The sequence below is a fragment of the Chelonia mydas genome, chromosome 6 (genome assembly GCF_015237465.2).
Source record: "Chelonia mydas isolate rCheMyd1 chromosome 6, rCheMyd1.pri.v2, whole genome shotgun sequence".
NCBI lineage: Eukaryota > Metazoa > Chordata > Testudines > Cheloniidae > Chelonia > Chelonia mydas.
In genome coordinates, this window is record NC_051246.2 from 53,997,973 (window position 1) to 54,010,676 (window position 12,704).

Here is a 12,704-nt window from a genome sequence, read left to right on the forward strand (position 1 = left end):
TTCCCTGGTACAGTCCTTGTTAATTCCAGCAGACATCTTAGGTGGTAAACAGGGGCTTTCTCATGACTGGCCCCCCTCTCTGTCCTGCTCCACCCCTCTTTATGGCCTTGGCACAAGGCGGGAATCTTCTGTATCTCTGGGTCCCCACCCCTCCTTGTAGGTGGAAAAGTACCAGATTTAAGATGGATTTCATCCTGCCTCCATTCTTCCTGGGCTGGCGTACACATACACAGGAAGGTTTGCAAGTAAACGGAGCCATTTACAGCTCATTGATTCTGAAGCACCCTTAATGGCTTCCACTTAACATGTTTACATCAGTTACACAAGTTTATATCTTATTCTCCTAACTTCAGACAGAGAAATAATACATGCAAACATATGGGATGACCACACTCAGTAGATCATAAGCTTTGTAATGACACCTTACAAGAGACCTTTTGCATGAAGCATATTCCAGTTACATCATATTCACAGTCATAAGCATATTTTTATAAAGCATATGGCGTGCAACATCACAATATATATCTGTGAACCCCGCAAAAGCATGTGGATTCAAGTATGCTGTTTCTTTCCAACAAGCCTGTAGCCCTTTCTGAATAGTACTTTTTGCCTATTTTTTCCATAGTAACACCATTCACTTTATTTGTAGAGACCAAGATACACAGCCCCAGATTTTTCACCTCTGTTTGTAAATTTATAAATGATTTTGTTGTATATATCTCCCTTTGTCCTGAAGTATCCCTAAACGCTCTTTTAAACTGTAATTGTTATACAGAAAGCTCTTCACCCCATTGCTGAGTTGAAGCCATCTTTGGCGTGAACCATGGCAGCTGGTTAACAGTGCACAGTATATAACCATTTAGGGCAGGAAGTGATTACCCTGTGAAAAATGAAACAACAGAGAAAATTTAGGGAGGCAGATTGTAACTACGCCATTGGAACTTGACCAGGACACGAGTTTAACATCCCTGCTATTGGTGGTGCCTAGGCCTTGGGCTGGCCCCTCTGCACAGGGATGAATTTCCACGTTTGCAAAACACTTTGAGATCCTCAGATATTGCTGTAGAACTGTTGTTTTATCTCTTTTTTTTTTTTTCTTATGTTGGGATGGAAACTCATAACCTGTTAGAACAAAAGTCTGGAGCTCGTTATACTTCCCCTTGTGCCATTGTCTTCAGTAACCGTGTTACTCTTGTATTTGCAGCAGACCACCTTGGTTTGATCTTCCTCCACCCCCTTACTGCTCAGATTCTGAATCCCCCAGCCTGACAGATCTCCCTCCTTACCAATCTCGGACAGGAAGCTTGGTGAGCACAGACACCCCAATGGCAGGAAGCCCCTTGAGCACAGGCAGCAGTCGGACAAGAGGTGTCAGTAACAGTATGGACCATCGCAGGAGTCTTCGTGAGAGAACACCTGAGCAAAATGACTCTCTGATCAATCCTGTTGCTGAAAGAGAAATGTGACCAGAGTATTGAAAAGGGTATATGGGTTAGTCTGCTGTGGCTTGTTACCGTCAGAGATGGGCCTGAGCTGTGAAGTTCAGAATGGGATTTGATTTGACTCCAAGTCCAAACTTCCCCAAGTTTCACAGGTGCTCTGTTTTGGTGTTTGGGCTTATCATAGGCAAAGACCAGAGCCATGAGTTGTAGATCCAGGTTCACATCTGAACTGCCCAGAGTTGGTAGAAGAGGGGTTAAGTCTGGGATTCCGGTTCAGATCTGTTGAATACTTAAGACTTTGTGATTTAATGTATTTCAGGGTGTACTTTACTGTATATGTATATATGTGCTTGTGTAATATGTATAGGTATTCCACACAAAAAACTGTTAAAACATTCAGGTTACCAAGTCAAGCACTCAGAATATAGGAAATGATGGAATTCAGGTTGCCTGGGAAACCTTAATTTGACCCCCTTTTGTGTGTGTGCGTTAAGGTACAATCTTTAATTACATGGTCACACACTAATTTTTTCTGCAGGATCCCTGCCTCTTGGCATGCACAGGATGGATTGTGGTCCATTAGTGAGCAGCTATTCAATATTTTGTTTTAGCCTCATTGTTCAATTTGTGGTTCTAGGCCTTATTTATTGCACACTACTCAAACCCTGCTGTGCAGACAGAATTATTAATTTCCTCATGGTTTTTCTGTGGCATTTATCATTATAGCGTCTAAGAAGCTTCACAAATATTAATGAAGTTATTTTCACAACAACTTTGAGATGAAGTGGTGGTATCCCCATTTTACAGATGGGAAATGAGGCATGGAGAGATTAAGGTTAAAAGTGTCCACTAATTTGGGATGCCCAATTTGAGACACCTTGGACCTGATTTTTAGAGCACTTAACGTTCTATAGCACTTTATATGTTCAAACATACCTCCCATTGTCTTCAGTTGCAGCTGTGAGTGCTCAGCACTTCTGCAGGTCAGACCCCAGGGTCTCAAGTCTGGCACCCAGATACTGAGGAACACACAGTAAGTGGCCACCTCTGAAAAGTTTGGTTTAAGTGACTTGCCCAGTGTCACATAGGAACTCGGTTGCAAAGGGAGATAGAATTTCAGTTTTCCAGGGCAGCTTTCAGCTGCTGTAACCATAAGACTATCCTTTCTCTTCTGCGGTCACCTGCTTCATCCACGACACACCTTCCAGCTTCTGCAGTAAATGAGGCAGGACTAGTCGCTTTTACTACACAACCCTGATTTATCCCCAGAGCAAGTGCATCCTGTGCACTGATTGAAGCAGGGGTCCTGGGGAAAACATAGTGTGTGATCATGTAGGTTAAGACTGTACCGTAATGGAGATGCCCAAAGACTCCAAACTAAAGTTGTGCACATAACCTTAATTCTGGCATGCGCTAACTTTTGAGTACTTGATTAGCAAGCTTAATGTTTTTATGTAATTTTTTGTGTGGAATTTCATAGGTTTTTTTAAAAAGCAAACTGAAGAAACAAATTCTAATATGTAGCATCATATTAACAGCTAGCATAGGTCATCAGCAGAGCTGGAACCTTTAGATCTGCACAGACTTCTGCCACTTGAGCTAATGGAGTAACTGATAGCTGTAGTAAGTTGTCATCCTAGCAGGGGATGTGATACACTTTGCAACTTGGTTTCAAAGATATTTGCTGACCGCAGAGGGATGGTGAGGCTCAGGAACCATGAGTTTCATTCCAAGCTCTTAAGGGGAGTGTCCTCTAGTGGCCACAAACCCCTCTGCCAATTCCTCTCATGCAGTGTCTTTTGTCCCATAGTCTCCAACCTGACCCTGTTCTGTCTTTTCTCCACCCCAGCTCCTAATCCCAGTTGCATTCTCGTCACCTAGCCAATGCCAGTTTCCACTCCTCAGGCTTCTCGTGGCCAAACAGTCCTAGTCTCCTTATCCTTGCTGTCAGTCCTGCTGTCTGTCAGCATCCCTCCTCTCGCTCCCCCCCGCCCCCCCCCCGGTTCCTGGCTGCTCATCCAGTTTCTCTTCACCCTGCCAAAGATCCTCCTCCATCTTAGCCTTTCCTCACCTAATACATGGCTCTTTGTCCCAGACTTTCCCCTCTCCCTGGTTTCTTGTCTGTCTGTTTGCCCTGCCAGTCCCATTTTTTCCCCCCACACTTCAGGTCCTCATCAGATCTGTTTCCCCCCCCCCCCTTCGCCTCAGCTCCCTGTCTCCCTCCCTCCCTGTCTCCCTCCCTCCCTGATCCAGTTTGGTTCTTGTCCTCTCTGCGTTTGAGTCAGGTGGCTCCCTCCTCCACACTGCCTGAGGTCCAGGAGGGGTTCACTGATCGTGTAGAAGAGACTAGCTCCCTGCTCGCAGTTCCAATGCCCAGCCCCCTCTTCCCCTCTCTGCTCCCTACCTGCAGCAGCCAGGTCCTGCTTCTCCCATACCCCTCAATCCTTGGACTGGAGCATGCTCAATGTGAACAAAATTTTTGGAAATTTTAACTTTGAAGCTATGACAAGTCTCTGAGTAAACTGAGGTTTTCACATTTGGATGGTTTTTTCAACAGGAAAAGCAAAAGGCACATCCCTTACATGAAAGCCACTTTCTGACAAGTTTCAAAACCCTGCTCCAACACATGAGGGCACTAAAACTTCTCAACCAAGTGGTTGTAAGAATTGTTTTAACGTGGCAAAACAATATATTTTCCCTAATTTTGTTCTCTGAAACTGCTGGACCATTTTGGCTAAAACATTAAAAACAAAATTCAGCCACTGGCAGATACCTGGCATGAAAAATTTCAGCCCAAATGGCTAAAGTTTGGAAAAACAAAATCAACTGAAGACAGGGTCTTATAATGAAAAGTATCAGGCGACCATAATAGGCATACTGCCAGCACTGCCTGTAAAATATATATCCATGCATACACACATGGCTTTTTACATAACATAAAATGGGTATGTGTGCATATTATGTAACGTATTTCACTGGCATACATATCTGGTATCTTTGGAAACAAGACTTAAATTTCATACTAAAAAATATTGGTGTCATGTGGAAAACCATTTATTTTCTACGTTTGCTCTTATTCATAGTTTCCCTGCCTGAAATTTAAGTTTCTGCATAAAAACAAAAGCACAGTGGAATTACACAAGGCATTAATTCAGCCCAGTATTTCTTTCTTCCATTTTATGTTCTCATTCTTGGAGTATTTCCATCTGAAATGTTTGGACCATAAGTGAAAGAGTGTTTAAATGCCATTGTGAAAAGCTGTGTTGTAGGTACAGGGAGTCAGTGTGAAAGGAAGAAAGCTAAGCTGTCCCTATTGCTGCTACTTTAAATGCCACTATATTCCTATGGTTTATTTTTATATACAGTAGAGATGACAGTGCCCTTTCTCATATCCAGACAGAAATTAGCCCTGAAATATAGTCATATCCGTTTCTTCATATAGAGCCTGATACACCATTGCCTTACTCCAGATTTATGCCAGTGCACATAGGCATAAAATAGGAATAATAGAGGTGAAACAACGTAAGGTTTTCAGAGCATAGCTCCAAACTGATCTTGGGCAAACTCATATAGTTTATGGTCCCATATGAATGAGCATTTGTCAGCGTTCCATTTACCTATGTGTTTCATAGGCGTCAGTTCTCTTCTTATCACTGTAGTAGCTTGGAGCCAAAAATTTTGGTGAATTCTACAAATATAGGTGGATTTAAAAGTGAGATGGTGCAGTAGAAAGCATCACTGATATCTCTGCTTGCCCCTTAAGTTAATTATCAGCAGCATTTCCATATGGTCCCTGCGCAGCCCATCTTTCTTGGGGCACTCAGGACTGTTGGTTACTATGTTACCCGCTGTCTGTGTGCAAGAGAGACTTGCTGGTGCTAAACTGGGTGTCACTCCAATCTGTTAGCCACCCCAAACAATCTCCCCAGAAGCTCTGCCAGCCTTTACTTCACCTCACGGGTTAACATTAGGTGCACCCCAAACCCCATTGAAGAGTGTTCCCCTCTCGTATCCAGCCCCCATCACTGGGCACTCACAGAAATTACCATGTTCAGTGTCTTCAAAGAGACAGTGTACAAACCAGCCTGTTTGATTTAGCTGAGGAGATGCATTTTATTTAATGTACAGCTTGAGGTGAATTTATAATATGACAAAGGATAAGTTTATTAACAAAGACCAGAGATTTAATTGATACTGAGTAAAGATAGTGGAAACAGAATTGGTTACAAGTAAAAGCATAACACGCTTCCAAGAAACTAAATATAACGTTAGCAGTCTAGACTCCTTTGTCTACAATGGTTTCATTCTCACCCTCAAAGACTTTCTAGAGCGCTTGCTGATTTTTCAGTCAAATCGGGATCCAGATTTTTCATTAATCACCTGTCCTCCACAAAGGCTGTTCCTTAGTGGAATGGATAACACGGTGTCCTTTTGCTTCTCCTTATATTCCCCAAAGTCCAATGTCTTCATTTCTAGAGTCAGGATGACACCCCTGGGGTTCAGACCCTGGTTTGTTCTCAAGATGCTGATGTCATGCTGCTCTCTCACCCTCCTGTTTGTTTACCTGAGATGCAAAGGTGTAACGCCCATTCTGTTTGGCTTATCCTGCTTAATTTGTATAGAAGACCTAGACAGACATGGTAAAACAACATTTCTTTGTCTAGGAAAGATTTGTTTATCAATCCTGCCTGGTTACAGAGTTTAAACATATTTTCAATACATACAACTTTTTAAATATCACCCATACATACATCACAGAATGACCATAAGATATAAGCTTTCATTTGATTTCTCCCATGACCTTCCTTACAGATAAATACGATGACAGCATTGTGTTAAATGTAGTGAATTTGTGAGGCCTGATAGGAGTTGCTGTTACAGAACAGTGAACCCTTTGAGAGGCTCTAAGGGCATTGAGGGGCTCTAAGGGTCACACCATCCTGAACTGTAAAGCAGAGGAATGCTGCTTAAATATTAACTACTTGTACAGCACACAAACATAGGGCCAGATTCACCTTTAGTAGAAGCTCATGCAATGTAGTTATGCCCTCCTGCACAAGGCTGAGTGGGCAGTTAAGCATGCTGTCCTTATAGCTCACTAGAGAGCTAAATATTATCTTTGGCAGGTAGCTAATATCCAGTCCTTATTTTACAAATAAGTAAATGGAGGCACAAAACTGAGTTGGCAAAATTGGAGATTAAATTCAGTTCCTATGTCCCAGACCGGTTCTGTAACCATGAGACTCTGCTGCCTTTCCTTTGAACAGCCTTTTACTAAAGTGCTACATAATAGAGCATCTGAATTAATCTGTGTGTTTCCTATCCCCATTCGTATCACTAGCATTTGAAATGTTACTCCAAATTTCTAAAAATCATTACTCAAATGTTCATACGTTTTCCACCACATAATTGTAATATTTTTTAAAAGTCCCCTAAAGCACTGGGTGAAATTCAGCCATAGGGCTTAAGTGGGACTTACATGCTACATATCCCTTGTGCAGGCCTTCTTCATGGGCTGAATTTCACCATGCGTGAATAGGTTCTCCCAGACATCAGAAGCATGTGCAAACAGCTATGCCTTGGAAGCACTGTCTCCCATTGCCAGGGCACATGTACCAAGTGAACATCATGTCATCTGCTCCTTCATCCCACTTATCAGTCACTGTCATATGTAAGTAAGATATTCTTTCAGGGTATGTATATTCATGTACATTTGAATTGAAGTTGATCCATTTGGACTTTTTAAAAAAAAAATTGCATTCTAGGGGTGTGTGTTTGCTTCCCTTCCAGCTAAGGGTGTATTTATCTCTGTATAGGAAAGAAGTGTTTTAAAAGTGGGGATTGGGCATTGAAATTGGGTTGTAAAAGGAGATTGTGCCTTTCCAGTTCAATGGTGGAATTTTTTGGTAACAAGACACATTAGACTAAGCTGTGTGTAGCAGTTTGTGCATTGTTGCACTTTTGGTTATTTATCAAATTCTTGAAGGATACAGTGCTAGGAATACATCTCTTCTCCATCTTGGTGGTTCTTTATTTGTGGAAATGTAGCGTTACTCTCTACAGTATGGGAACTTACTCCCTTATGGGAACTAATGAACTTTGAGGAGTCCTGAAACATCAGCACTTCATTCTAGGAAACAACACTAAGAAGTGAAGTAAGAAGTTTTGCCATTACACATTTTCATAGTGCTAAGAATGAGTTTGCTAACCACCCCTTATTTAGAAAATGCTATAGTATTTCACAGGAATTATCTGTAACGTGACACCTTCCAGAATTGTTACTACAGTGCATAATTTTGTGATCTTTTTAGAAGGGGTGGTAGCAACTTTTGCATTGATGAAATTGAAATCTGAAGCTCCTTGATCAGTTCAGCATGCAAAGTTGAAGTTGAAAACAATTGTATGCAGTACCATGGGAAAGAAATTTTTCTCTCCATGCCCAATAAAACTGGACTTTACTATGATGATCTACTTTTCAGCTATTCTTGACTCTAAACCTTGGTATCCATACTCAAGGAGCTTTTGGTTACATGTTGCACCAGAACAAATGAATTCCTCTTTAAGGGCTTGGCTACACTTACATTTTATAGTTCTCTAACTTGCTGGCTTAGGGGTGTGAAAAATCACCCCCCTGAGTGCAACAAGTCAGAGCGCTAATGTAAACAGGCTCCGAGCCCCAGCGCTCGGAGCTAATCCCATCGTGGAGGTGGATTACCAGGAGCACTGGGAGACCTCTCTTCCAGCGCTTGCATGTGCCCACACTCGCACTTCAAAGCACTGCCATGGGAGCGCTCCCGTGACAGTGCTTTGAAGTTTCCAGTGTAGCCATGCCCTTAGGCCTGATCTTGCATGACTGAAGACTATCGGGGTTTTGCTATGAGCCCAAATCTGATCATTTTACTTGCATTAAGTAGATCCATTGATATGTGGAACTAGTCTCAATGGGTCTACTCAGAGCAATTAGAGTATTAGAATAATGTTAAAATAATATTAGAATAATTTATTTCCGTGGAACCACTTGAGGAGTAGAGGATCAGAATGGGCCCAATGGAAGCAGGGTTTGGGCTTGGAGGGCATGTATTTCAGAAGTTCTGAGCATCAACAAGCCCCATTGAAGTCACTGGGTGCTGCAGATATAGCATCTTGAAATTTAGCCCATGATTGAATATGTTTATAATAATCTGAAGTAAGATATAAAACAAATTAACCTCTGGTGTGGTGCTAATGGAAAACTAGAGTAGTGTTTTTAAAACGGTGCCTATGAATAACTTTCTCCATTCTTATCTATGCTGAAACACACAACAGCACTGATTGCATCGGGATTCTAAATAGCTGGCCTAGTTCTTTGTCTCCTTCTCAGTCAGATCAGTTTTATTTACAACATTGTACTTAGATACAGCAAATGGGGCCCTTGTGGTGGATTTACAAGTTGGGTGGGTGAAAGAAGGAGAGCATTTCCATTTGAATTAATACTGCAGCATGATAATCTTGGGCTCTTTAGTTTTAGACATCTTAGAAAAGACAAATGGCTTCAGCAGATAAGGAAAAACTATTACTGATGGAAAGAGCAGAGGGACATTTTTTATTCTGAATGCAATTATTAATGAATATTTAAATATAAATAAAGGAGGAACTAATGCTGTAATTTTAAAGGGATGATCATATGGCAAACACTTAATTTTTAACTAATGCCAGACAGAAGCTGTATTGCAGGTACTGCCCTTGAGTAAATTAGGAGAACTATCCTTTTTTAATTTTCTTTGTGAAACGGAATCTTGCTGCATATTTTACCATTGTAAATGATTTCTGAATATAATGCTAGGCCCAGATCATGCAATCCGTAGGTGACTTACAGTGAAGCTTCGCAGAGGTGTGAGGATCATACATCTGATTGCAGGGTTTTGGCCTTAGTTTCCATCCTATTCTCCCTGTTTTTGATCTTGCTTTTCCCTCTGTAATCAAGATTTTACATGAGAACCTACAAAAAAAAGTTGCAGATTGAAACCACACCTAGTTTGTTACTCTAAACTGGAAATTTTAAAATGTATTCTACATTCTTAAATAAAGTTGGAGTTTCACTTGTCAACTGTGTAAAAACTCTGACCAGTTTGTCCCCCATAGTGTGGAGTCTGTCATTCTTGATTGTATTCTGTCAGATGTAGCCTACTTATTCATTCTCATTTCATGTTCTCTTATGTTACTCTTGTTAAACATTGTTAACTCTGTTAAACACGTTTGTTGTTAAATGTTGACCTTTCTAAACGTTTTTGTAAAAGAACATTTTAAAAAGTAATATAGTTTATATATATATACACATATATATATATATATATACACACATATATATATATATGAGAACGTTTTGTTTATTTTTGTCTTTCTACATCGACTTTTTGATATATGCTTCATTTTACAACAGGGCATCTGAAGCAAGTCATAGTTTTGTCATTATTATTTATTATTGTTTGTATTGTAGTAACACCCCAGAGGCCACAGTCAAGATCAGTGCCTCATTGTGTTAGGTGGCTATAGAAACACATAGCAAAAGACTGCTATCAGAGGGGTAGCCGTGTTAGTCTGTATCCACACAAACAACAAGGAGTCTGGTGGCACCTTAAAGACTAACAGATTTATTTGGGCATAAGATTTCATGGGTAAGAATCCCACTTCTTCAGATGCATGAAGTGAAAATTACAGATACTGGCATAGATATACTGGCACACAGAGAGAAGGGAGTTACCTTACAAGTGGAGAACCAGTGTTGACCAGGCCAATTCAGTCAGGGTGGATGGGTTCCACACCCAATAATTGATGAGGGGGTGTCAATACCAGGAGAGGGACAATTGCTTTTGTAGTGAGCCAGACACTCCCAGTTCCTATTCAAGCCCAAATTAATGGTGTAAAGTTTGCAAATGAATTGTAGCTCTGCAGTTTCTCTTTGAAGTCTGTTTTTGAAATTTTTTGTTGTTGATGGATTGCTACTTTTAAATCTGTTATTGAATGTCCAGGGAGATTGAAGTGTTCTCCTACTGGCTTTTGTATGTTACCATTCCTGATGTCTGATTTGTGTCCATTTATCCTTTTACGTAGAGACTGTCCAGTCTGGCCAATGTACATGGCAGAGGGGCATTGCTGGCACATGATGGCATATATCACATTAGTAGATGTGCAGGTGAATGAGCCCCTTGTGGTGTGGCTGATGTGGTTGGGTCCTATGATGGTGTCGCTAAAGTAGATATGGGGACAGAGTAGGCAACGGGGTGTGTTACAGGGATTGGTTTCTGGGTTAGTGTTTCTGTGATGTGGTGTGTAGTTGCTGGGGAGTATTTGCTTCAGGTTGGGGGACTGTCTGTAAGTGAGGACTTGCTTTCCTCCCAAGGTCTATGAGAGTGAGGGGTTGTTTTCCAGGATAGGTTGTAGATTGTTTATGATGTGCTAGAAAGGTTTTAGCTGGGGGCTATACGTGATAGCCAGTGGTGTTCTGTTATTTTCCCTGTTGGGCCTGTCCTATAGTAGGTGACTTCTGGGTACCCGTCTTGCTCTGTCAGTCTGTTTCCTCACTTACCCAGGTGGGTATTGTAGATTTAAGAATGCTTGATAAAGATCTTGTAGGTGTTTTTCTCTGTCTGAGGGATTGGAGCAAATGCGGTTATATCTTAGACTGTAGACAATGGCTCGTGTGATGTTGTCCTGGATAGAAGCTGGAGGCATGTAGGTAAGTATAGCCATCAGTAGGTTTCCGGTATAGGATGGTGTTCATGTGACCATCACTTATGTGCACTGTAGTGTCCAGGAAGTGGGTCTCTTGTGTGGACTGGTCCAGGCTGAGGTTGATGGTGGGGTGGAAATTGTTGAAATCCAGGTAGAATTCTTCAAGGGCCTCCTTCCTATAGGTCCATATGATGAAGATGTCATCAATGTAGCGCAAGTAGAGGAGGGGTAGGGGACAGGAGCTGAGGAAGCGTTGTTCTAAGTCAGCCATAAAAATGTTGGCATACTGTGGGACTATGCAGGTACCCATAACAGTGCTGCTGACTTGGAGGTATAAGTTGTACCCAAATCTGAAATGGTTGTGGGTGAGGACAAAGTCACAAAGCTCAGCCACCAGGTGTGCCGTGGCGTCGTTAGGGATACTGTTCCTGACAGCTTGTAGTCCATCCTCATGTGGAATGTTGGTGTAAAGAGCTTCTACATCCATGCTGGCCAGGATGGTGTTTTCAGGAAGATCACCAATGCATTGTAGTTTCCTTAGGAAGTTGGTGGTGTCTTGAAGATAGCTAGGAGTGCTGGTAGCATAGGGTCTGAGGAGAGAGTCCAAATAGCCAGATAATCCTGCTGCAAGAGTGCCAATGCTTGAGATGATGGGGCATCCAGGATTTCCAGGTTTATGGATCTTGGGTAGCACATAGAATACCCCTGGTCAGGGCTCTAGGGGTGTGTGTGTGTAGATTTGTTCCTGTGCTGTAGCAGGGAGTTTCTTTTGGTACTCATCAGTGGGATCGGAGGATAGTGACCTGCAGAATGGGGTGTTGGAGAGTTGCCTAGCAGCCTCCTGTTCATAATCCGACCTGTTCATGATGACTACAGCACCTCCTTTGTCAGCCCCATTGATTATAATGTCAGAGTTGTTTTGGAAGCTGGTGATGGTGTTGCATTCTGTACGGCTGAGGTTATGGGGCAAATGATGCTGTTTGTTCACAATTTCAGCCTGCGCATGTCTGAGGAAGCAGTCTATGTAGAAGTCCAGTCTGTCATTTTGACCGTCAGGAGGAGTCCATGCAGAATTCTTCTTCTTGTAGTGTCGGTAGGAGGGTTCCTGTGGGTCAGTGCACTGACTTAGCACCATTAATTTGGGCTTGAATAGGAATTGGGAATGGCTGCCTCACTACAAAAGCAATTTTCCCTCTCTTGGTATTGACACCCCCTCATCAATTATTGGGTGTGGAACACATCCACCCTGACTGAATTGGCCAACACTGTTTCTCCACTTGTAAGGTAACTCCCTTCTCTTTGTGTGCCAGTATATCTATGCCAGTATCTGTAATTTTCACTCCATGCATCTGAAGAAGTGGGATTCTTACCCACAAAAGCTTATGCCCAAATAAATGTTAGCTTTTAAGGTGCCACCAGACTCCTCATTTTTATAGCAAAAGACTGTCCCTTTTAATTGTCTCTCCTCTTTCTCTCTTATTAAAGGCAGAATTTTTAAACACTCTTTATCCAGTTCTGTTTACAAATAAACAAAGCTACACTGATTGTCCA

At 41.9% G+C, this 12,704-nt stretch overlaps 1 protein-coding gene across 5 annotated transcripts in view; it reads left to right on the plus strand.

The window, feature by feature from the left end:
• LDLRAD3 (low density lipoprotein receptor class A domain containing 3) overlaps positions 1-9,525 on the plus strand; it is a 178,892-nt gene extending 169,367 nt beyond the window's left edge. For 3 of the 5 annotated variants that reach the window (XM_037900054.2, XM_043549060.1, XM_043549062.1), the window contains one exon: positions 1,205-9,525. In XM_037900054.2, the coding sequence (XP_037755982.1) occupies positions 1,205-1,466 (262 nt within the window). In that variant the 3' untranslated portion in view covers positions 1,467-9,525. The remainder of the gene's footprint in view (positions 1-1,204) is intronic. The other 2 variants (XM_037900055.2, XM_043549061.1) reach the window with 1 other exon arrangement.
• Positions 9,526-12,704: the final 3,179 nt, after the last annotated feature.